General features: G+C 46.0%; 1 protein-coding gene across 9 annotated transcripts in view; it reads right to left on the reverse strand.

The window, feature by feature from the left end:
• ZFAT (zinc finger and AT-hook domain containing) overlaps nt 1–26,662 on the reverse strand; it is a 204,693-nt gene that overhangs the window by 25,489 nt on the left and 152,542 nt on the right. For 4 of the 9 annotated variants that reach the window (XR_011543241.1, XR_011543240.1, XM_008518446.2 and 1 more), the window contains 4 exons: nt 22,294–22,432; nt 10,441–10,559; nt 4,347–4,473; nt 1,333–1,463 (listed from right to left, as the gene is read on the reverse strand). Coding sequence is in view for 6 of the 9 variants with exons in the window: in XM_008518446.2 (XP_008516668.2) it covers nt 1,333–1,463; nt 4,347–4,473; nt 10,441–10,559; nt 22,294–22,432 (516 nt within the window). In the remaining 3 variants the exon portion in view is untranslated. Of the gene's footprint in view, nt 1–829; nt 1,072–1,332; nt 1,464–4,346; nt 4,474–10,440; nt 10,560–22,293; nt 22,433–22,723; nt 26,416–26,662 lie in introns of those variants that run through there. The other 5 variants (XR_011543242.1, XM_008518448.2, XM_070631000.1 and 2 more) reach the window with 3 other exon arrangements.

The following is a 26,662-nucleotide window of genomic DNA, read 5'->3' on the forward strand; positions in this document are numbered from 1 at the left end:
TTGTTGTGCCCTGGGCACACCTCAGGGGACAGTCACGGAGTGAGCACTGCAAAGTCTACTTCCGATTCATCAAGGGCAGGTCGTGGGTACACACCACTCAGGGGTCCCCACGCGAGAGCCACATTAAGAAGTATCTTGATTTGTCAGTGCCAAGAAAATCTTACACCCTTCACTGTTAACTGTGCATGTTTCCTTCTTGCTTTCTGTTATAAAATTCAGTACCAAATTTAGTCGACCTTGGACATCTCTAGTAACACACACATCACCCAGGTCTCTGCCAGTCATCAGAGATCTACCCAACAACCCTTTGTAAAACAGCCGCCACCCACCACCCACGCTCTCCGCTTCCTCTCGCTCTGTTTCCCCACTGCACTCGTTCACCTTTATGAACATCCTTTATGTCCTGCTGATTTGTGTTTTATCTTTTTCTCATTAGAGAGTCACCACCTTGAAGGCAGACACTGACTCTCCTGGAACCCCAGCAACTAGAAAGTGCCGGACAAGACCAGGCACTTACTAAATACTTACTGAGTGAATGACTAAAAGAATGGATAACTGTGAAACTCCCTTTCAATTTTCACCATGAACTTGAACTTTGATTCTAAATTATATACCCTGAGTCTGCCCTGGGATGATGGGTTTACTGTTGTTTTTTAAAGTATGTGTGTAAGGCTGCTCAAATCTTTTGTAAAATGCAGCCAGAGATAGTAGAGAGATAGGTACAGACAGAAAAAAAGGATGATCTAATTATCAAACACCGCATTTTAACAGATGGTGATATCTCTACTGAGGATAGGAGAGGAAATGAGCCAAACACTATAACTATTAATTAAGTAGAGTAACCTTTATTCAGAAGCTGATCATTTCCTTCCTATCAGTTCAGTCATCCCATGTTGATTCAATCAGGTGATGTGTGATATTTAAGAGGCCTGTCCAATGGGAGACCCTCCTGGCTCCTCTGGCTGTGCCCCCCAACCCCACCCCTTCCGTTCTACTCACTGGTGCCTCAGGCACCGAGGGCTGCTCTTCATCTAGACGTGTCCACGTCATGCTCACTTTCACTCTGGCATTCTTTGAAAGGAAATGAATGAAAAGTTTCCAGAATTTTTAAAGATACAATACATCTCTCCCCTCCACATAGTGAGCTACTGAAGATACAATTCCATGATAATCAGAGGGAGAACAAGAAAATGCATAAGACTAGCCCCATTTCACTCCAAATTCCATGTTTGGTAAGTTAAAGCCTTGAAGACCCAAGGGGGCAGGAGAGAGAGAGAGAGGGCGTGCGCAGCGTGAGGAGACAATATTTAAGGGGGAGGGAAGGGTCTTTACCTGTTTCACGACAGTCACCGTCCCTGGCGCCATGGCAACCACTGAGGCAACGGCAGTGGTATCGTGGGTCTCGGTGCCCAGCTCGATGATCTGCTGGAGGATGTTTACAGCTGTGGGGTCAAGACGGTCACCTTAGGAGGAAGAAGCAAACAGGGGCCCACTGAGGCTGCTAGCCCTGAAGGTCACTGAATGCAAGACCAGCCCTTTATAGAGGCCACTCTCCAGTAGTGCCTTCTCCAGGGGAGCACAGGTTCTCAGTAAGCACTCATTTTGACCACAGAAATAATCTATATGCTACTTTATAGCTTACAAAGCACTTTCTATACGGGCATCTCAAAACCCAAAACAACCCTGTGAGACCATGACACTGTGATGATATTATACCTATTTCATAGGTTAGTTACTTCCACACAAAAAAGCCAAGAGGCTTGCCGTGGGCCGTTGGGTCAGTTACATCACAGAGCCAGAGCTCCGGCCCAGACATTCTGAGTCCAAACCTGGTAACACAAGACCATCTCTCCAAACAGAAGCCCCGAGAAGCCCCAGCTAACACGTTAAACTGCAGAGTTGGCTTCCCTTGAGCACGTACATGGTAGGTGGTCAATGAGAGCGTGCCAGACAAATGACACAAGTTATGGGCAAAACATCCAAGGATGTCTCAATTATCAAACCAGCGGGCTTTAGAATCCCAAACCAATTTAAGTTTGGGGTTCTATTTTAATCATCTCAAAAGACTGGAATCCAAATCATCAGGGCAGCTACTGAGTATGCCCTGCCCGCTCTCGCCATCTGCTCGGCCATCTGCGACTCTCCTGAACACGGCACGCTGACCCTGACCATTTATTCACTAAAAAGGAAATTGCTGCCTGCTCTCCATATTAGCATAATATTATGAAGTCTCTGCCAATGTTTGCATCCCCATGGACGGGCGTTCTGCAGGCCACGTTCCAATGTGAATCAATCAATACAAGATGGGAGAAGCGGCACTCTCCATGTTCTACGGAGAGGGTAGGACCTGGCATATGACTGAGGCAATGATGACATTAGTGACTTGCATATATTCACCATGCACCACTCCAGCATTCCCCCTACCCACACACACACACACACTCTCACTCTCTCCTCTTAAGGGAGTTGTTTCAACTGTGCCCTCCAGCCAACAACTCTGAATATCCAAGGGCTAAATAAAACATTTATTTTAAAAACTTACTGAGATGAGGTTCACTTCCTCATCCATTTACCCCCACAGTGACCATTTGCCAAGGCTGTCAGCCAGGAACCTGGTTCACAGTGAGCATCCAGACGCAGATCTCACACTCTCTCTCCCCTTCTCCTTCTGGGGCTCACAGGCTACTGTGACAGATTTGTAAGCAAATTATTACAGCACCTGGTTGGTTCTGTATCAGGAGGGCAATTAGGGGAACGCTGTAGAACAGTCAGGTCGGTTGCTGGCAGATGACATACAATCTGAATGCTGAAGATGAAGACAAGATTGCCAGAACAAACGCTGTGTGGGGGAAGGGCACAGACCACCATGTCCCAGAGAGCACTGGAGTGTGTGGCTGAGGAATGCAGCCCGTGCTGAGAACTGCAGGGTCTGGCCGAGGGGAGCACAGCTCAGAGGTAGGGCGGAAGAGATGCAGTGCAGAAGGCCAGGACCCAGCACAGGCGGGCCCGGCTTGCTGAGCTGCAAAGTTTGAATCATATTCCAAGAGCTAGGAAGAGACACCAGAGGCTTTGCAAGGAGGGAGGGAGGAAGGGAGGGAGGAAGTGAGTGTGTGTGTGTGTGTGTGTGTGTGTGTGCACGTGCATGCACATGTGCCTGCATGGAATAAAGACAGACAGGCTGCCTTTGCAGGGCCTGAGCAATCACTGAAGTCATGGACATGAACATGAAGGAAGGAAAGACAAATTCAGACCAGGCCTCAGCTCTGGGAACTGCGTTTAATAGCCGGGGCCTCGACTCTCCCATCTGTACAACGCACCATTCTAACAGGCCACAAAGCGGAGGTGCTGTCTCCTGAGGCCCCTCAAGCTGGCAGGCAGGGAGTACAGCCCTGGCAATTAATCTTCCCTAAAGCGACCAGCCCAATGGAGGTTTCTGCACTGCTTTCTTACAACCTGGGGTTTAGGGGTTTAAGAATTGGGGAAAATGGCATTTCCTAACTTCTACATCTTGTCACCATTTAATGCTGTCCTCTTAATTCCACTTGCCTGTCCTCAGTCCCCCACATACAAACAGGGCCGTGGTCTATTACAGTAACTTGGGTTCTGTTCACACTCTAAAAAGAGCATTAAGAAAAAATGTTTTCTAAGCATAATGCCTCAACCACCACTAGGCAGGCACAGTGGTTTGTTTTTCAAAATTGACCTAACATTTGAAAATGATGCCATTTGACATAAAAATCCTGATTTGGGGCTTTTCAGAAGGACTGGGAAGCAGGCAGTCCTGTGCCTGCACCTCCGCAAGGTGGCCAGTGGCAAGGCGAGCAGTTGAGCCCTCGGTCTCAGCCACACTACCCACTGCACTGCCTGCCTGGTCCCTGCAGATCCAGGAACGAGCCTCCTAGAACAGACACCCACGAGGAACCTGGAATGAGGACAGTGCCCAAGGAGAAGTCAGGAAGCCTAGACTCCAGGACCGGCTCCAACACCCCAAAGTGGGGGACTCTCAGCCAACCACTTACAATGAAGCCCCCTCCTCTGTCTGCGAAGCCAGAATGGGAAGCCCTGCTTCTCACAGACTGTTCTGAGCATTAGATGGACAGTATGGATGGAGAGCTGGCACCACTGTCATAAAGCACTCCCTGTGCTGTGGCTCTGTTCTAGAACATTTCAAGAGGCAGAGCTCTTCAAGCTTGGCAAGGGAACCGCTTCTGCAGTTAGAATACGGGGTCAGTGATCCTGAGGGAGATCAACTGATGGACATCATTCATCCACAGATTCATTCATTCGGCACGTCCACTAAAGACCAGTTCTGAGATGTCACGGGGAGACAGGGTGTGCCCTCTCACCACTCTCAGAGGTGTATCTCAGGTCCTGGAGTGCGGCCACGGCTGCCTGCGTGCCCTGAACGTCCTCTTCGGCTTCCGTGATGTGCAGATACTGGGTGGAGGGCTCCTCGGGAGTTTCTGCTGCTGGCTAAATAGAAACGTATGGTCACCTAAGTGGCCTTCCAGAAGATCACCTGTTACCCAGAAGTCCCAGGACAACGTGTTAAGACAAAACAAATGCACATGAGCAATGCTTTGCAAACATCTCATTTACCTGGCACCCCTGAGAAATCAGTTGCTTCAATAAAAACATACTTCCCAAAGAGAAAACTTCTTTTTGCAAGTATCTCGACTCTTTTAAACCAGCTTTGGTGGAAAGCTTCCTGCTACACATCTTACCTTAGGAAACAGAGTATGCTGTTCACAGTGGGAGATTAGCACCCTCAGAAATCCTTGTATGTGCTCTTCTAATGGCTCCTCCATCTCCTCCCACTGCTCTCAGCACTGCCTCTAATCTTCCCCAAGCCCAGGGCCTCATGCCGGGTGGCCTACCGAGGACGGGCACAGCAGTGGAGATGGTGAAAGGAATCTACCTATACATAAAGCTTGTAGCACAGGTCCTGGCACATAGTAAGAGCTCGATAAATCCGAATTATTCATGCCATTCTTATTTTTCTATGAAGGATATGATAAACAAAGCTGGACACAGAAAATACATCTGGGCAAAATCAGGACCCTGAAGGAAAGGAGGAGCTAGTGCTACATTCCCAGGTACCTTGTTCCTCAGGGAGAGAAGAGGAGGAAGAGAATTTTCACAGCACTACATATTGACAGCGACCACTTTCTGGAAGAGATGGGGAGTGCAAGCAAAACTCTAAGGCAGGAAGCACGAATGCCATCAACAAAGAACAAAACGGAGGACTTCACACAAAATTTACAGGGGCCAAGGCGGCCCTGCTCTGTAGCACTGATCAGCAGCTGACACGGGTTCAGAAGAGGATGCGGTTATGCTTTTACAGCCAAGTGGCCAAGTTCATTTAGGTGTTTCCAGCCTGACAGGTGGTAGACATCCAATAAATATTTGGTGAATGCATAAATGAATGAGAAGCAGCGTATTTCCTTTAAAGAACCATTAAGTGACACTGACGGCATCTAAGCCTAATGCCTTAGCCTGTGAAAGAACAAGATGCACAGGGAATGTCTTCTCCTTCTCATTGCGGGGAACTCTGGGCAACAACCACTTGTGGGAAGGATGTGCTCTTTGCGAGGCATTGCTGGGAGCCAGGCCACAGCCCCAGCTGCTGGAACAGGCAGCTTGTCACTCACAGGTGACCGCCCCAGGTGCAGCTTCTTGGCTGCTCTGCTGTCTCACTTCTGGAGTCGAATGCATGGCTTTGTATCAACTATTTTTGTTGGGGTCACAGCTCTGGTTAAGGTGTTGGCATCTGCAAGAAGCAAGGCCTTCAGAGGAGAGGGGCATTACTGCGTGCATGTATAACAGCACCAACTGGCCGAGAGAGACGGGGTTTTACATCAGGAATTGGCACTCAATGTCTGTTTGTTAACAGAGAGCAAACCCCTGCAGTATGAACTTGAAACCCCAGAGGATTACTTATTTCATCATAGACGAGGATGTGATGTTGATGACATCACCATCACCAATAATCATAGCAGCTGCCATTTACTGAGGACCTAACCAGGGACTAGATATTGACTAGATATTGATTTTATATATCCTGTTTCTCAATCCTTTGACCTCTGGGGTATTATTAGTCTCACTCTATGGATGAGAACACTAAGGACACAGAAGTTAAATAAATAATGGCTCAAGGTCAAATCATTTATAGGGGACAGTGCCAGGATTCAAAACAACGACTGTCAAAGTCCAAAGCACGTACTCGTTAAATTTTCTTATAAAAAACTGCAAACAGGGGCCGGCCAGGTGCCACAGTGGTTAAGTGCGCACGTTCCACTTGGGCAGCCCAGGGTTCCCCAGTTGGGATCCCGGGTGCGGATATGGCACCGTTCAGCAAGCCATGCTGTAGTAGGCGTCCCACATATAAAGTAGAGGAAGATGGGCATAGATGTTAGCTCAGGACCAGCCTTTTTCAGCAAAAAGGAGGAGGATTGGCAGCAGTTAGGTCAGGACTAATCTTCCTCAAAAAAAAAAAACCCAAACAAACAAAAAACTGCAAACATACGCAAAAGCAGAGAGATGAGTACAAGGAACCTCTGTGTACATGTCACCCAATTTCAACAATTATCAAGTCATGGCCAGTCTTGTTTTTCCTGTGTCCCCAAACACTCCACACCCTGCCCTTGGATAATTTAAAGCAAATGCAGAAATCATATCATTTCAGCTATAAATATTTAGAACATATCTCTAGAAGATAAAACTCTTTTAAAACATAGCTACACCACCACTCAAACGCTAAAGAGTAAGTCCTTATTATCATCACATATCTACGCGATGTTCTAATTTCTCCAATTGTCTCATTTTTCACAACTTGTTCTTCAAATCAAATTTAAGGAAGTTATTGAATTCCACACATTCGAACTGACTGATATGTCACATAAGACACTTATTGATAGGTTCTCCCTCCATTCTGACTTTTTTCTCCCCACTTAGAGTTTTGTTGGGGAAGGTGGGTTTTTGCCATTAAAGTCTCCAACAGTCTGGATTTTGCTGGTTCCATCACCATGGAATCACTGAGCGTGTCCTTTGTCTACCGCATTTCCTATAAAGGGGTAGTCAGACGTGGAAGCTTAATCAGACACTGGTTCCCCTTCTGGCAAGAACACTTCATGGGTTACATGTGTACTTCCATGAGGAGATATGTGATGTCCAGATTGTCTCTCTCTTGTTTTTGTTTTTGTGATGTTAGCAGGTAACTGATAGCCACTGCTAGGTCCATCACATCATTCCAGGGTTGCAAAATGGTGACATTCCAAATCTTCATTTGTTAGCTGGAATATTTCTATAAAGAGAAACTTGTCCTCATCAACCCTCTGGTTACACTGAGGTATAGTTTGTTTAGAAAAGGTAGAACAACTGATTCTTGGCCCTTATTTACCAAAATAGAGTTTTATTTATCAAAATAGAGTTGCTTCCCTAACATCCTACAAAGGTGACCAATGAGCTTTTTCCTGGCATCATAAACTTATGGACTTAAACACACTTGATGTCTTCACTGTAGTTATTAACGCTAACAGCCTCAGAGTAACAACACCAACCCTATCACATCACAGAATAACTGAAAACACTGCAATTTTTTCCAGTTCTTTTTGGCCATCGGTTATGTCCCAGTAGGAGGAACAATCAAATTCCTATCTTAAGGCTCTTAAGATAGTCCCTCTCTGCGCAGTTATGCCATCGTTTTGATATACGGTTAGGGTCATTTATTTCATTTTACTCTCAATTTTGAGGGCTTGCTTTTTTTAAAGCTTAACCTTCTTTATTATTATATGATATATTTCCATGGTTGCACAGTCCAATCTGCACAGCCAGGTATACTAAGAGAAGTTTAGCTTCTCTCTTTCTCTCTTCCATCTCGTGGTCTACTCCGTTTTCCACAGATAATTCCCCCTTTTTATAACTATTTTATTGTGAAATATTTTTAGGTTTACAGAGGAGTACAAAGACAGTGCAGAGAGTTCCCACATACCCTCCACCCAGCTTCCCCCAAAGTTTCTATCTGACATAACTGTGGTACAATAACGAAAACCAAGAACCAGCCATCTACTGGTATTTACACACACGCTGTATCTACCTATACACACACAGTGCTGCAGCATACAGCCCGTGCAGGCACCTTTTCTCCTTTTTGTCAGTATAACTTTGGGATAGTTTTCTAATGGTTGGCTTGTTTAGTTAATTTATAAAGAAATGCACATGTAATTTTACTAGATATTGCTAAATTCCCCTTCACAGAGGTGGCACATTTTGCATTCCCAACAGCAATGTATGAAAGTGCATTTTCCCCTCAGCCTCTCCAACACAAATGACGTCAAACTTTTGGATTCTTGCCAATCTAATAGATAAGAAATTCTCTGTCTAGTTTTAATTAACATTTATTATGTGTGAGGTTGATCATGTTTTCAGATGTTCAAGGTCATTTGCATTTCTTTTTCTACGAACCTTTCTTTACTCTTGCCCATTTTTCTCTTGGGTTGTTGATCTTTTTCATCACTATTTTAGAAGCCTTTTATAATGTAAAGATATTGATCCTTTTTCTATGATATGACTGAAAATATTATTCTTTTTTTAAAGAAGATTAGCCCTGAGCTAACATCTGCCGCCAATCCTCTTTTTTGCTGAGGAAGACTGGCCCTGAGCTAACATCAGTGCCCATCTTCCTCTACTTTATATGTGAGATGCCTGCCACAGCATGACTTGATAAGCAGTGCGTAGGTCTGCACCTGGGGTCTGAACCAGTGAACTCTGTACCACCAAAGCAGAACGTGTGAACTTAACCGCTGCGCCACCTGCCCAGCCCTTGAAAATATTTTTTTGTCATTTGTCTCTTTACTTTGTTTGAGTTTTTTCCATAAGACTTAAGACTTTTTTTCATGTAATCAGTTTTTTTCAATCTTTTGCCTTATTGAATCTAGATTTTGAGTTAAAATTAGGAAAGTTCTCCACACTCTCAATTTAGAAATGAACTAGATTATGTTTTCTTCTGATATTTGTGAAATATCACTGTTTTTACACTTAAATCTCTGATCCTTTTCCTCTAGCCCCTCTCTCTCTATATAAGCTATTGATTATTATATATTGATTCTTTAATCTGCTTATTGTGTGTAGTAATTTTTCATTCATTCTTTTGGATTTTCCAAATATATAATCCTGTCCTCTGCAGATACAGATGCTTCCTTTCTTCTCTTCTAATTCTTCTGTCTCTATCTACTTTGCCCTGTCTAATGCACTAGCTGAGGTCTCCTCTGTGCTGTTAAGGAGTACCATTCTTGTCTTGTTCCCGACTTCAGCGAGAAACCCTCCAGTGGTTCCCTCCCCATGAAGGAAGAGGCTGGCTTTGGGGCAGAGAGACACATATTTTGTTTTTCACATTAACATATATTCATCAAATTCTACTTTACTGAATGTATTTATCAGTGGATGCTAAATGTTGTCAAATACCTTTCCCACATCTCTGAAGACGATCATCTCATTTTTCTCCCAGTTCTATTATTAAGATGGATTATATTAACATATTCCCTCCTACTGAACCACCCTTCCTTTGCATTCTGGAATAACCCCCACACTGTCATGATGTGTTATTTTTTTTATCTGTTGTTGAATTTGTTTCAAAGCCCTTACTATTAACCACCAGATGCGCTGATGCCTCTAAAAGTCCTTAGGGAAGTGGCTCTCAGCTGGGGATGATTTTGACTCCTGGGGAACACTGGCAGTGTCTGTGATATTTCTGGTTTTCACAACTGGGGATGCTAGTGGTATCTAGTGGGTAGAGGTGAATGGTGCTACTAAATGTCCTCAAAGGCACAGGACAGCCCCCCACAACAAAGAATTATCCAGGTCACAATTTCAATAGTGCTGAGTTTGAGAAAACCTGCCTTAGGTAAACTGCAATTAGGCCATGTAGTGACCCCTGTATCCGAAAAGAGAAATGGCTACTGGCTTTGTAATACAGATCTTTTTTCAGCTAGGTGACTGCTTCCAATCCCTGAGGGAGAAACAAAGATGGCAAGTAGGAGCCACGCCTTCGGTGGAGGGAGAGCAGGGCTACAGCCAGGCAGTGGGCCCTTCCTGCCTCCTGTGAGCACTGGCAAGAGTCTCCTGGCCTTGCATTCTGCTTTCAGATGCAATATCTGAAACTCAGGATTTGTGAATAAAAGAAGTGAAAATGTCAAGGAGACTGATACAGACCTTCACAAAACAGCCTAAATACAACCTAGAGTAAGAAGTCGCAGCATGACTCAGATCACACCCCATTCAACCCCTCCAATATGAGACACGATTTGAAAAGATTTCCAAGTTTCCCAACCAGAAAATCCAGTGCTCTGAGGACCAGCTGTCTGTGCCCAGCACCTGGGCTTATCCAGTCGGCCACTTGGCTTTAGAAATGTCAGGGATCCAAACCATACTTGACAAAGTTACCTCCCACTTGGGATCGCCTTCATTTTCCACCAGCTTCAGGCCGTGCTTGTTCTTCAAGTGCCGGTTGAACTCCCATTTGGTGCCATAAACAAAGCTGCAGACAGGACACTTCAAACCACCTGGAAGCACAGACAGAGGACAAAGTGTTCCCAGCACAGAAAACAGCACAGTTCCGCCTGTCATCCCAATGCCTCAAGTCTAAGGAGTACGTTTTCTTATACTCAATCCAAACTTACCTTAGTGTTGGAACAGAACAGCAACAGCACATATGTTTTTCAGGGCAGAGATTTTACAACTTAATGTACTCTTTTTCATTTATTGAATGAGCATTTGTAGAGAGCCTCATCTATACTTAATATTTCAGGTGCCAGAGAGAAAGAAGATGAGTCACACAATTCCCTTGGCCGAGTGGGTGAGTGGCTTAAATCATTCTTTCATTTTTTTCACTTGTAAATAACACGTAATTTAGAAAACAGAAATAAGGGAAGAACAATGGCTGCTTTTTCAATCTCCTTTGACCCAAAACACTGAGACCAAGAGCAGAGTCTCAGTCTTCTTCACAACAGAAGCTGAGCCATCAGTATAAATTCCCATGTGAATTTCCCAATAAAGGACAAGTTAAAGAGCTGGTCATATCCTGAAATGCCACTATTTATTGAACTGATTAAATTTTGCACATGTTCTGGGAAGTGTCTGGATGCTTTAATTAAGAGTATGTAAAACTCTAGGTTAAAAAAAAAACATGCTTAGAGTCACACAAAAGACTATCTTCCTAAAATTAGAACAGGAGCAGCAACAATTAGAGACTGGACAAAAATCACTTTGAACAGGGTGTTTTCAGAAGCAAACTCAGTCTCTGGAGGCTAATTGCTAAGTGCAGTCCTGGAGTCAGGTGTCCAAATCTACAGGGACGCGGAGCAGCCAGGGTCCCGCTGGCACCGTCAGGCCTGTCCCCGGAGCTGGGCTGGGGCAGCGAGCATCCTCACCAAAGTCTCCATCCCTATAGTTGTCTGGAACTTGGGGGCCAGCCAGTTCCAGCAGGTCACCCCAGGGCAGGCTCCTCAGGCCTCTCATCCATTCCTGCCACGCACCCAGTTCTGGTCCACGTTTCTCCACCCACGAGAAGCCCATGGCCCACAGCTTCTCCTCTCCGGGCCAAGACTTTCACTGCACCCTGGTCTCAGAACCCCGGACACAAAATTCCCTACCTTGACTTCATCACACTGGCCTCATCACAGAGAGCTGGCTCCCTCCTTCCATCTTGAGGCTCTCTGATAAGTCCTCTCAGGTGGAGACTATTCCTGCCCAGAAGCCCCAGGTAAGGAAGAGGCCAGGGACAGGGCCGGGCAGCAATGCCACTGCCATCCTAGAGTAGGTACATCTCCTAGTTGTCTTCCTTCTACCCACAGTGCTGTCCCCATCAGAAACTTTGGGATCCAGGCCCTCTCCATCCCAGTGCGTCTCCACATAAAGTCTATAATACTAGGTGACCTTAAGGCACTAATCTCACAGTTCTTTGACTTCTTCTATCCCAAGAAACTTTCTGACCACTTCACTAATTATGAAATCTCGTTCCTGTGATTAGTTAGCACCAGGCATGGGGCTAAACCAAACATCCCGTGCTGAGCCAGTCAGCCAGCTTGCTCTCTCTCAGCACCATTAGTCTTTTACCTCTTGAGGCCCTCCAGTTTGCACCCTCTTCCATTTTCTCCCCATCCTCCAGGCCCCTCCTATCACTGCTTCCCTCTCTGAAGAGCTTCCACTCCAGAGCCCATACCTTCAAACTTTCATTGACAAAACCCTCAACATCCTCGGCCACTTTTTCTCTCAAACCTGCACGGCAAATCCACGACCCAGAACCAACCCAACTACTAGGCTTCTCTGCTCTTATCCTAGGAGGCCGAGGCGAATCCCAAAACCATCCTTATTTCTATTGCCACGTTTCCAACCTCAAGCATTGTTTCCCTAGTCCTCTCTTTCCACTTATCCGGAAGAGTAACCAATTATCCGTCAATCTCACTAAGTACCCTACATGATCGTCAACTCCCTCTTTCAATCACAACATATGTTCTTACCTCCTACTTCACAATGAAGTTTCTCAACTTTCTTGTACTACAGAGTTCTGTTCCTCTGCACCCGTCGATGCCTGTGCTGACCCCATCCCTGGACGAGGTTCTCGTCCTCCTTCAGAGACCAGGCTCTTCACCTTCCATAGCACTGTTCTAAAACCTATCAGACTCAATGCCCCTTTCTATGACAAATATTTTCACACTTTATTATTCTGAAATGAAATGTGTAGATGATGTAACTTACTACAATATATAGTTTCTGAAAACCAACATAATACACTAATATAAAAGAGAAATAAAAGGAATGTGCTGTATAATAAGCTAACAGATATTTTAAACTGAGACTGCTCAGACACAATTACAGAGGACATTTGTAAAAAGCCCCTCAAGTTTCCAAGCTCCCTGTGGGTGCAGGTACCATTCCACTGAGCACCCTGGTCCTCAGGCCTCCAAGACCCTCCCACCACCTGTTTTCTCTCCAGCCTCACTGGGCCCTCTTACTCTGTCCCTTTGCTGGTTCCTGTTCAGGCCCCCCCCCCCCCAGGCCATGAGCCCCCACTGAGGGCTCAGACATTCTGCTCCAGGTTCCTCCTCCTGCCCCTCGACGTGAGAGTGTGCCCTGGTCCTGATTCCTAGGAGACAAGTCACACTTCACATATTATCCACAAGCGGGTGACTGTGCTGTTTGTACCTCTAGTCCAGACCTCTGCACTCCACCCTGAGACGTCTGTCCAGTAGGTACCACACCCTCACACAGCCCAAACACCACTCACTGTGCATCCCAGTGTCCCCCAGGCCCTCCAAGCCCAGGCGCCCATCGTCATGGTCATTTGCACAGATGGGAGCAAATGGCTCCTAGCTGGTCTCCCTGCAGCCACTGTTGGTCTGCTCTCCACCCAGCACACAGAATGGTCTTGCATAAACATAAATCACATCTCTCATAGGTATAAAGCTCTCCAACGGCTTTCTATCAACCCAGAATAAAATTCCAGCTCCTTAATGTGGCCTGTGACCCCTACGTGACCTCGTCCCTGCCTCCCTCTCTGACCTTTTCTCCTCCTCTCTCCCGATCTCTCCTTTCTCTGTCTTCTGCATTGACCAAGCTCCTTCCCTTCTCAGGACACCTGCTTGGAACCTCTTCCTCCAATATTTCCATTTGCCCCTCTCCTCCTCCTCACTAGGCTCTCAACTCAAGCATCACCTCTTCAGCAAGGCCTCCTCTGACACCCCTAGCTAAGGCAACCCCTCAAACACAGAGCCCCTAAATCTCTCTATGGGATTTCCCCATTGTATATTTGTTGTCACAATGATCAGCGCCTAAAATTGCACTATTTATCCTTCCTATACATGTTTCCTGTCCATCTTCCCTTCTAACATGGCACCTTCATGAGGGCAGGGACTTCGTGAAGCTTTTAAACTGCTCAGGTCCCAGCTCCTGGCATCCAGCAGGTCTCCAATCAACATATCTTGACTCACTGACTCTGGGTCTCAGCAAATCTTCTTTCTTCAGGTCTTTCTCCAACCAGCCCCCAAGTCTCCTCTGCATCTTTGCCCCTTCCCTCTGCACTCATGTGTCCCCTCAGCAAACAAATATGTTCAGTCTTATCCAAGGGGACAAAAACCCATTCTCCTGCCTAGATACAGCGCCCCCTTTCCTCTTCCCTTCACAGCCAGGATTCTGGGAAGAGTCTCTGGGTCCAAGAACTCACAAGAAACTGGTACAACTCGCTACTGCGGAGACGGAGAACAGGCTGGACGGCAAAGGGAGGAGGGCCAGTCTTCACTAAATAGCCTCGTGAATCTTTTAAATTTTATTCCATGTGAGCAAAACTGCCTATTCAAAAGAAACAGTCAAATTAAGATTATAAATCCAAACCACAAAAATACTAAGCAGTCATCACGTCCTTGCCTCTCTTCACTACTGAGGCAGGTGGCTCTGAACCAGGGGCAATTGTGCCTCTCAGACAGCGCACGTTGGGCAGTGTCTGGAGAAAGTTTAGGGTATCACCACTGGGGAGTGCTACTGGCACCTGGTGAGTAGGGACCAGGGAGGCTGCCAAACATCCTACATTCCACAGGGCAGCCCCACAGCAAAGAACGATCTGGCCCTTTTTAGGGCTGGGAAGCCCTGCGAGCTTACGCCAAAGCCAGCTGCTTTCCGCTCCCTGTCGCTCTCCTGCATATGTCAAGATCAACTCACTCCTTCATTGGTTAATCCAACAAACACTTTGCACTCTTTATTTTACTACTAGTACCCTGACCACCATTAACAACAACAACAAGCACATCTTCCCTTTATCGGGCAGTGTACTGTGTCCGACACCTCATACATTAAGTCACACATTCTTCACAATAGCCCTGTGATACAAGCATGACCAGCTGTTTATATGGAGGTTAAGATGGTCAAGCAATAGTTCTGAGATCACTCTGCAAAGCCAAGAACTCAATCCAAGTCAGGCTAACTCTAGGACCCACAGGCTTAACCCCGGGCTGTGCTGCTGTCCAGTGTGACTTCTGTGCATTATATAACAATACCGACCACATTCTCCAGCCAGATCTCTTCTTCCCGGGCTTCTGTGACACCACTTATTCCTGGTTCTTCCACCAAGCATCCTTCTGACTCAAATTCCTGTACAGGCTCCTTGTCCTCTGCCTGGAGCGCCAAAGCCTCTCAAATGCTCAGGCCCTTCTGCATCCCTGATGTGCACATCCAGTGATGTCCAACATTTTCTCTGGCATTACTAAGGAGCTTATACTTAGGCAGTGGAAGAGCTGAACTGAACACTGAGTGTATCTCAGGCTGCCATGTTTATTTCTTTCTCACTGGGGCACTAAGAAGTGAGTAGAGGAATTCTGTCCTGATGACAAGCTTGTCTTGACAAAGTATATAAGAACCAGACAAATCTCATGCAGATGCATTGCACACTTTAAGCATCTCCCAGATCCAGTTACGATGTGCTCGATCTCTTGCATCAATTCCATGTCAGTGGAGTCTAACAGAGCATTGTTCTACGATTGAGGTTTCTTGTCTATCAGCATGGTGGTGGGTGAGCCCCCCAAATAGCCATTAGCAGAAACGCAAGGCAACCCAGATGACCAACAGCACATCTCCTCGCACCTTCAGCTCACTGCGTTACAGCCTCCCGACACTAGGAGGGCACAGGACAAAGGGTCTGACAGAGACAGGGGGCAGACTCAGCAGAAGACAAGCAATAGGCTCCAAATTCTAAACTTCTAGAATATTCTACAGAAAAGGCAGCTCAAATAGATGCTATTTTCTGAAACTCAAACACTCTGCACTTTTTTCTTTTATTTAGGCAGAACCAAATGGGCTTATTCTTTCTTGGCCAGATTAAACTTAGTTTAAAGTCTCCTTAGTTATCACTTATTAATCACCTAAAATAGTGTCTTTTCCTTTTAAAACCCTCCAAGGTGTGAGCACTTCTGCCTTTTCTTTTGGTTAAACTGATGCTGCTTCTATAAAGACTTAATATGAGGCAATGAACAAAAGCAAACTATCTTAAGGTTAAACTTCGGCTGTATTTAAAGTGAAATGAAAGACTCCTTCTGGGGTACTCTTTAATGGAAAGTAATTTAGGGAGGAAAACATTCTTATATTATGTTTAAATTAAAATTAATATGATAATACCCCCGTGTTAATTAAAACTTCAACCTTTGCCACGGTGACTTTAATTAAAGAACAACAAATGAAAATATGTAATCTAGACCAAATGTATAACTCTGCCAGTTAATTGACATCAAAGCCGAGAGAAATTAATTTCTATTTCAATTCATTAAACTCTTAGGCAGTGCACAGTAAAGGTCGCCGGAAGACCTGGTGGATTCACTCACAGCAGTGAGATTAAGTGCACAGTGTAAGAGCTGCGAAGCTCCAAGTCATGACTTCCTCATAAGGAATGATGCACCAGGCAAAGGAGAGAATTTCAGGAGGAATTTAAAAATCGATCTTGGCATCCTTTGCTCTTTCTGGAATGCAATATATTCTGGAGGGGTTTCAGGCATTAAAATATTTGCGCTCCTTTGTAGTGGCCAATGTTATTGAAAATTCAATTTCATTTCTAGTAATATAACTCCTGGAGTGGCATGGAACACTGGGTGGGGCGGTCAGAAGACCTAATTGGGCACTTGCTCATGTGACCCGGAACCACTTCCTTAAACTCTCAGGGTCCTGGTTTTCTTTAAGGTTAAAAATGCCAAAGCTCATATCCTTAAAAAAATCCCTGCAGTAGGCAGAATAATGGGCCCCCAAAAGTATTCACACCCTAATCCTGGAAACTGTGAACATGTTACCTTACAGGGCAAAAGGGACTTCAAAGATGTGACTCAGTTGAGGATCCTGAGATGGGGAGATTATTCTGGATTATCTGGGTGGACCTAATGTAATCACCAGAGTCCTTTGAAGAAGGGGGCAGAGAGAAGATCATAGCAATGCAACACGAGAAAGACTCTATTAGCCACTGCTGGCTTTGAAGATGGAAGAGGGGGCACAAGTCAAGGAATGCTGGGGCCTCCAGAATTGGAAAAAGGCAAGAAGACAAATTCTTCCCAGAGCCTCCAGGGGGAGTACAGATTTGTTAGCGAACTTGACTTTGGCCTGTGAGACTCATCTTGGACGTGTGACCTTCAGAACTGAAAGATGATAAATTTGTGTTGTTTTAAACCACCACCAAGTTTCTGGTCCTTTGTTACAATGGTGAAAGGAAACTCACAGGGGCTACCGGGTAACTGGCACAAACGCAGCTCAACTACCAAAGGAAAGCGGGTACAGAGCAGTTTGATTTTACGATATTAACAAGCAAAATAGGGAATTGGACTTTGCTGACATTCTCACTTGTTGCTGTCTCTTAATTCAGTGCCTGCCCTGGGGCCCAGCCAGAGCCCCAGCACGGAACCAGGAAATGCGCTCAGGGTAGTAATCAAGTGGGATCACACGTAATAAGCACTGAGGGAGAGGGCTCCTGGTGACACGCATGCTGTTAGATAATTATCTGGCCATGGACCCAGGGATATCTGAATCCTGTCTCAATCTCAACCCCTTTCCTGTGAGATCCCCAAGAAAAATAGCACAAAAGAAAATATAGCAAGGGGAAAATACGGTGCATTTTATTATCAGCCAGGCCGGAGTCCCGAACCCCTGTGAGGATCACTTGGTAAATGGAGCCTAAACAAGGTCTCCACCATCCCTCTTGGCCCCCTCACGCACTCCCCCAAATCTTGAGACCTGAGATCCTCTGGACAACCACAGGGAAGTGGATGAAAGAGAGCGAGGTCCCAGAGTCAGCGTCCAGTCAGCTCAACAACTAGACCTGGAGACGGAGAAATGAGAGCAAGTCCACAGCACCCGTGTGTGTAACCTCGCAACATGTGATCATGGGACCACGAGCAAAGGTGAACCAATCAGCATCCTAGAATGGGACCATGCCTCCTCCTTCTCCTCTCCCTTTTTAATGAGTGCAAACTGGAGACCAACATCAGGGGACATCAGTCCATCTGTGCTAAGGAACCAGACTCTGAATCTGGAGCCAGGTTTGGCTCAGCCAGCTGCTCACATTGTGGCCTGGGCTGGTCATTTTTCCTTCCCTGCATTTCCCCATTTTAAACCAAGAATGATGATGCTAACCTCACAGGGCCTTTGTGAGAGAGAAGTTAACATACGAAATAACAACCAATAATGCAGCATAACACCACATCACGGGAAGCATCTACCAATAACGTATGGAATCTGGGCCCTAACAAAAACAATTTTAAAATAAAAATGTCAAAATTCAGACAAATGAGTTTTCTCTTACCTGATAGCTTCTGATTTTCTTCTATACTATTTTCCCTGAATCTTGTGTGAAAAACTAAGATATGAATATATATCCAGGGTACACATGTACACATAGTGACAGTCTGTTAATATAGTTCAAAATAATGCAAAGATTTTAGCAGATGCCACAAACCAAGCCTTCTCCTTGACTCTCCTCCTCGCATTGCTTCTCTTATCTCAATACCTACCCCCACCTCAGTGACCTCTAAGATCGGGGGCCTGAGAGAAGAGCCAGCACCCGGGAGAAGCAGCTAATTCTCCTCCTGTGAGCAACAGGGGCACTGTTGAAAGGAATGCACAGTTTCTGTTGCAGAGTCAGAACCCGGAGCCATGGACAAGCTGTCCCGCCTTTGTCCCCAGTCCAGGCAGTAGGAACAATAAATGCCACCATACCCCAGTGCCTAGCACAGTGTCGGACACACAAGGAGCTTAGGAGATAGGTGGTGAAGAAGGGCTCCGGGACAAACATGACAGCACATTTGAACCATTCATCAAGCCTTCATTACACAGCAGGCATGGTCTGGAATCTGAGGGAGTAACATCTGATCTTGGCAACCCGGTGGGCAGGTTTCAGCCCCTCCTCTTTGGAAGATGTATAACCTGACATTCAGAGGAGTTAAGTAACTGGTTCAAGGGCCAGTGATCAGAGACCCCAGCCTCAGGTCCATCAGACTCCCAACCCTGTGCTTGTGCCAATAACCTGGAGTGACTTGAAGGAGTGCCTGGAGGTCACCGGAAAATGACCAGCCTGCTAGGTCCCATCTTCACCTCGCTGTGAGCTCCAGGAGTGAGCGAATAACTTGTGAAGCTTAGCACCAAAGCCTCTTAAGCCTCTCACAACCTGTGATTTAGTGGACCAGCTCTCGAGCTAGCTTCACCAGCTGTATTTTAAGGGGAGGAAAGGGGCGGGCCCAGTGACAAACACAACGTGAAGATGTGTATTTGTGCATGAAAATGCCTCAAATCTGTATTAATGAACAAGCGATGGGCTGAGAGGAGTCAATAAGAGGTTGTCCGATCTGCCATCAAAATATCAGAGGGACATACAATATAAACAGGGGATAAAACATTTACAAAGCATTCAGTACAAGTCTAACTACCAAAAGCTGGAGTTCTGAGGGAACTGGTGCATCCTGAAGGGGCCCCGCTAGCACGCTGCTGGCACTGTCACCCCTGTGCCCTCTCGACCATGGTTGTGCTGGAACTGGCTCACATTTCTTCCCAGTTCAGTGACAGCACATTGGTAGCTTAAAATTGGCCATGGCGGAAATGCTTACATCACAGAGGTTGCACGTGCAACAGACCAACACCTCCCTCCCAGCCCCTGGGAGAGCCAGCAGTTAAACACTCACAGAACACGCAGTGGATGCCTGAGCCGCCCTCATTCCAGGGGGCTTCCGGAGCACGCTGACAAGATCCCAGACGCCATGGAAAACACCACGGTCCCTTCCCTCACAAGGCTCCCAGGAAGAGAAACCTCTGACCTGGGAACGTCTCAGCCTTTCTGGCCGTCTTCCCTCCATCCTCTACAGCGCTGTGCATTGCCACTCTCCCCAAAGCCCGAGCATGGTGGGCAGGAGGATCCTCCTCAACAGTGCACAGCTCTGCCTGTGTCACATTACGACATCATTGGAACAGAGGTGATGGACAAGGAGTCCCTGCACCTGGATTAAGGAGACCGTACCATCCTTTTGAGAAAACTACATTTTATTCTTGTTCTTTTATTATGTTATCATTTTAACACACATCCCTCTATATCAAAACAAGGAATTATAAAGTCCCATGAAGATATTTTTTGATGAGTGAGCAGAAGAGGAAAATAAAACCAAGTGGGAATGGGGAGAATTACTTAAAATTAATCAAAAGAAAATGAAAAATTCCAATGGTATCAAATGACAAATGACTCAGCATTTCCAAACACAGCAAGTTTATATAGTCCCGCCCTCTCCCTCCATTCCCCTTCCCCGTCCCAGATATAAGAACAGTGTGAGCTTTGTGCTCCCAAGATTTCTAAGCTATGCTCATACTCAACCAGCTATCTGATTTCAGAGACTGTTCTCTGGCCAAAACACAATGGCACAATATCTCTTAAGAGCCAGGAGATATTTAGTTGTTTCCTTCTTCAATATGTCCCTTGAAGGGGGCATAGGAAATATATATATAAGATCAAAAATACCCCTGGCAAAGATTAAAGCTGGAACCCAGACCCTGCCAGGGAACGCCAACTGATTATGGAGAGTCTTAGAAAGTTAACTGAAAATTTAGGGCATGAAACAGTTCGACCTCAGCACATTCTTTGCAAGGCAATGATGAAAGTTTGGAAGCACAGAGCAATGATAGCATCATCAATCAGATCCCCACGCCTGTCCCAACAGCCACAGTAAACGTCTATTTCCTGCCAACCCAACCCAAGAGTGTGAAGGATGCTAAAACAAATTTTAGCCCGCTACTCCAGTTATTTACTGTGACTCCAAGGCAATCCATTCTCCCCTCTGTGATTCCTGGACAGGGCGGGCATTAAAAACAATGCAGTGGCTCTAGAGGTCTTAGATATTTTCAGAAAAAAAAAATACAAGAGAAAGGAATGAAAATATATTGAGTGCCAGAGACTCCAGTGTTCTCCCATCCTGTGAGATGGCTGCTATGAACTCCGCTCTTAGGTGAACAGCCCAAGGTGGAGAGGTTCGAGAACCTGCCCAAGTGGCACAGCTACAGAAGGAGGATGCAGATTTGAGCCAGGGCCGCGCCACTGCACATCCTGCTCTCCAGTTCCATGAAACTACGAAACCGCCGATAAAGAAAACACCAGACACACGCTCCCTGCTACACCGGATGGACGCTTTAAAACAACCCTGAGTTCTTTATGCTGTTCATCTATTTGCGTGCAGCAGCCCTGTCACCGAAAGGGCTGAAGGATACGGTCAATTCCTCGTTTTACATGAAGATGCATTTCACGGCAATTACAGCAAGCAGAGCTTCACACTGCACAGGAAAACTCGGAACGTCCTCAGCTGCAGCCGAGTTTACAATCCCACAGCCTTGCCTTCTGGGGGCAGGTTCCCAAAACTGTCTTCAGCTTCAAATAGTCACAGGACTTGAGAGAGAGTAGGAATTGACATACTGCACGCAGTAACCATTTTTCAGTTGAATTACTGAAGTGCAGGTATAAATACAACTGCATTTCTCCATATGGCAAGAGCGCATGAGCTAAACCCTCTCAAGTGGGAATATGTGATTATTTATTGAAAAAAGCAAAAAAGAAAAAAACCCTCAAACTTTCCTATAATATTAGAAGTTTTCATCCATTCTCCTTAGTTTAAATGTTCTAAATAGTCTCTCCTTTTCAAGATGAGTATGTAATCTGAGCACTCAATAAATATTTTTGGATAATCTAAACAAGCTCACCTAAAATATGTTTACCATCACATTATTTTTCATTGCAATAAAAGAAAAATCTGGAACCCCCACAATGTTCAACAATAGGAGCATGTTTAAACAAAATGAGGTGCCTCTGTTTGATGATGTATTACAAAAAGCCCTTAGAAACTGTAATTAGGAAGACAGTGTACCAAAGGAAACAAAATGTTCATATTAATCAATGTTAAGTAAAGAAAGTAAGCCACAAACTTTCATTTACGCAAAATGTACGCATGGACAGAATAGAAGGCAGCACTGATAAATGAACATTATGGGGAGGCTGGTAAAACTGTGGGTAAATTACTACCCTTCTCATCTTAGATTTCCATTAAGGTTGCTATGATATAATCCTGGCAATAAGTGATGCTGATACATAACGATGAGGAGGAAGATGACGACAACAATAATGATGATGAAGAATTAAAACACTAAACATTCAGAGATTAGGATTGTACTATAGGATGTCACAGCTCTTCTCAATGGGGACTCGGGCTGGCAGGAAATGAGCAGACCCCCGAAGGGCGGCAGCCCACCTACCTTGCTGGATGAGTGCATCAGCCGCTAGCTCCCCAGTGCCCACGTTGGCGTATTCCTCGTTGGGGTGCTTCCTGTTGTAGTGTCGCTTCAGAGAGCCGGATATGTTGCATGAGTAATGGCAATGGGCGCAGCGGAAAGGCTGTGGGGACGAGGAGGAGGGATTAGGGACGGGGAGCCCCAGATAAGATCCAGCCCCCAGGGAAAAGGAAGAGACACAACTCTCCCCACAAGTCCTCCTTCACTGCTCTCCCATCTGTAGTATCTAATACCCTGAAAGCCTGGGATGAGCCCAAGGCCATCCCCTTGGGACACGCTCTAAAGGAAAACACGACCTCCGGACATTGAGTCCTGCCTCTGCGGGGACCAACCAAGTAGCCGGGCAAGGTGTCCCCAGAGGAGGAGGAGTCTCTGCTAAATGAGGTTGCTTTCATTTCTTTTCTTTTTTGTCCACCCCAGAATTTATAGTTCTTATTCAAGAAGAATATTTTTAAAAAAGCAACACATTAATCTATCATTTTTCTTTTTTTTAAGTGAACGTCTTTCAAAGTTGCTCCCCTTACAATTAACTCCCTGATGCATTTGCTTCTTTGCTAAATGATTTCGTCGATCATATTTACCTGCAAGCACCTACATATACACAAGTGTCAACTTCTCACTGTCCAATGTTAGGAAAATCCGCCTGGTAAAATCTATTTCCAACTCCTATCTGGGCAAGACAAGGCACTTCCAGGATAAGGACATAAATGGGTTGTGCAGCTTTGTCTGCCATCTTGCATACTGCTTTGAAGACTCATAAAGAGTAGTGAGGGGCGCCAGCCCAGTGGCATGGTGGTTAAGTTCACGCACTCCACTTCAGCTGCCCAGGTTCACCGGTTTGGATCCCAGGTGCGGACCTACACACCACTCATCAAGCCATGCTGAGGCAGGCCTCCCACAGACAAAATAGAGGAAGGCTGGCACAGATGGTAGCTCAGCAACAATCTTCCTCAAGCAAAAAGAGGAAGATTGGCAACAGATGTTAGCTCAAGACCAATCTTCCTCACCAAAAAAAAAAAAAGAGTGCTAAGGGGGTGGGGTGCCTGCTCAGGCCTCTTGAGGAGCCCAATAAGGCCTGGCTATCAGCTGGGCAAGGAATGTGCATCCAGAGCACTGTCATATCCCACACCCTTAGTCCTGGTCGGGACAATATCAAAACGTCCTTCTGGACCATGTACTGTACAACTAGACAGCTATACGAATCCCAGTTTTGCACTCAGGGCCCATTTGCTAACACAAGCAGCTTCCTGGTCCAGCAGGAATGGAAGAGCATGGGGCAGCCCACAATGGCAGCCACACTCAGGGCACAGGGGATTCAGACGGAGCAAGTCCAACCAACCTCTGGCACTGACCAGCAATGGAACCTCAGACAAGGGGTGAAACTTCTCTGGGACTGAACTTCTCATCAATAAAATGGGGATAATCCTACTACCTTGTAAGGCTGTCGTGAGAATTAAATGATAGAACGTAAACTAATATTTAAGATGCCATAGAAAACATTTCTTATTGTTTTTATTAGCAACTGTTCACAACACTTGCTGTGCCTGTGGGAGCTGATGTAATATCGTGTCTATTAAGACCCCAAAACGCCCTCGACTCCTCAACTGCCCAGTGCATCAGTCTTTCACCACTGTCACCCAGAGGAGCTACGTGGGTCTCTGAAGGTGAATGCGCCATCAAATGGGGGGAAACATCCTCTCTTCTTCGATGCTTTAATCAGCCCCGTTTTGATGGTTTCTCCCTCTCACGTCTACAAATGTGCTGAAGTCTTCCCATTGAGAGAGAGAGAAAGAAAGGAGGGAGGGAAGAAAATGAAAAGAAAGCCGTCTACTTGGTCCTTGTTTAAGTCACTGCACTCCTGGCTCTGAGGCCCTTGCCCACCCCGCCCTCCTGAAGAGCAGCTCCTGCCCACGTCCAGGCCCTTCCTGCTCACACCTCCCTCCTTAGGCCTCCAGACCTCCTAGGAGGTGCTCCTGCAGGTGCAGTCAGTGCTCTCTTCTCAGACCTCAAACCCACTCCCCCCCCAGCTCCTTTAGCTGGCTGCCACCCTCCCACTGTGACATTTGTGACACCACGACATCACTATCACCAGGTTCTCCTTCTCGGGCTCTGAACTTTCTCAGTTTATTTTACTAGATCTGCTTCCCAGGCCCAACGTGAAATGCTGGTTTTCTCCCAGGTTCGGTCCTTGGGCCAGTTGTGTTCTGCCATGGTTCCAAGGGTCTTTTCCACATGTTGCTATATCTCTAGCTGGGATCTCTCCCAAACCACAGAAAAGAATTTTCAACTGTCTCTCAGGTAACTCCACAGGGAAGCTCTGTAGGCACCCCAAAATAAACATACACAATTCCAGACTCACTATCTTTCTGCAAAATCAACTAATTACCCAAAGACAGAAACCAGAGTGTCATCTTAGATTTTTCCTTCTCTCTTACTATTCAACTAATGACTGAGCCTTGGCTGGGCTTCCTTGGAAACCTCTGCAGAAAGTGCCCCTGCCCCTTCTCCATCTGTCACTCCAGCACAGAGAAAGGTGCCGTCCTGGCCTATAAAGGAGATGCTGTCACTCCTAGGAGGGCTGTCCTCAGAGAAGACACAGGGAAGTTAATCTAAGGAGCCAACCTGCCTGGAACCGTTCCCCAGGGACTCCACCCTATATCAAGGCCACACTCTGGTCCCAGATGATTTGTGCTACGTGGCACGTGCTATGTTCGGTCCTTCACATGAGAGAACCCTGTGGTTTGGCCCACAAAGGTTTATTAAACAAAAGGACCTGGAACAAAGGCAAAAATTAGTCAGACTCTCTCATCTGTCTACCGACCAGCATCTGAGACATCTAAAATGCCAAAATATGATTATTTGCAAAGTTAAAATAAAAGCTAAAACATTTTCAAGTTCTTTCATCTCTAAATAAACAAATAAGATGAAATTATTTTTGGAACGTTAACATTTACGCAGAAATCAAAAAGAACAACCGAAATGTTCACTGCCCACAGTGGGGGGTCAGTGGGCCTAAGAGGCAGGAAAGGGCAATGAAAGAGAGAAACGGTCCTGCAGACAGAACTTCAGGCCAGAAAGCCAGCCTCATCCTTCTTGTGGCAAAGCAGATAAATGCCTCATGAGAGTTTCAGCTCCTTTTATTCCCCAAGCCCACTCCTCGGTAGAACTGGTAACGAGGAGAAAAATGGCCAAAATGTGAGCAGATAGGCGAAAAATGTGCCAGTGAGCCCAAATGAGAAGTCAGTGTCTGAGCTACTAATTTCTATCAAAATCTTCAATTCTTGAAGTTGGATGGGACACTTTCCAAGACTGACTTCGCCCCACCTTCCCTCCACGAGGAGACGTTCTTCTGCAGCCTGACAGGCTGTGACTTCGGCCTCTGCTACATGCAGGGAAGTCAAAACCGCAGCGCCCCCCCTCCCCCCCAACCCGTGCACTGCTCCACAGCCTGGGGGCTGGGAAGATAAACCTCCATGTCTCTTTCCTTCTTAGTCTTCTACTCCCTGACACCCATCCTAACCTTCACATGAAATCTGTCACCACCTAACTTCTACTCGGGATCTTCTCTCTGTAACTGTGGTACCTGAGCCGCATCAGGGCCCTTCAAACCAAGGAAGTTCAGACCTGTGAGGCGTTGCCACATTGTAGCAGGGAATTCTGCTGGGGCTGTCACAGGGCAGGAGACAGAGGCAAAGGAGAGGGTGGGCGACAGCCCCACGCTCACTGCAGACAGGAAGTCTGAATGCACCATGAACATTGCAAGTCTGGAGATTTCATGTACGAAACAGATTATCTACTGACCTCCTACTGTGAATCAGGCACTGTCCTCTCCCCCTACAGATATGATGAAGAATGGGAGAGATCTGTGATTCTCTCAATACACACAAGTTTTTGGACTTAGATATCGCTGCAAAGATTAAATGCTATCTAGGCAAACTCAATCATAAAACTTGGTTTCTAAGTCAGATACTTGCAGAGACCAAATGGCGCTCGATCTCAAAAGGGAAGTTATTCATTGCGAGCTTTCGTGCCAGAGTCTGTCCGAGACTTAGAGGAAGATGGAAGCAGGCTGCGGTAGCATAGCTCCTGTGAAACAAGACATCAAGTTCTTCCTGTGGTCAAAACAGAAAGTGACTCAAAACAAGGCAGGGGACCCCTGCCATGCCTACTAGCCAGTGTTGCACGGGAGTTATTAAGTAAAGTGATCTAACAATAACTATTACTACTTTAGCTAACATTTACTCATAGCTACCCTACGCCAGATAGGTCTAAGTGCTTTGCATGGATTAATTCCACTAAGTCTCACAACAACCTCACATGGTAGATACAATTA

This window comes from Equus przewalskii, chromosome 8 (genome assembly GCF_037783145.1).
Source record: "Equus przewalskii isolate Varuska chromosome 8, EquPr2, whole genome shotgun sequence".
NCBI classification, from domain to species: Eukaryota; Metazoa; Chordata; class Mammalia; order Perissodactyla; family Equidae; genus Equus; species Equus przewalskii.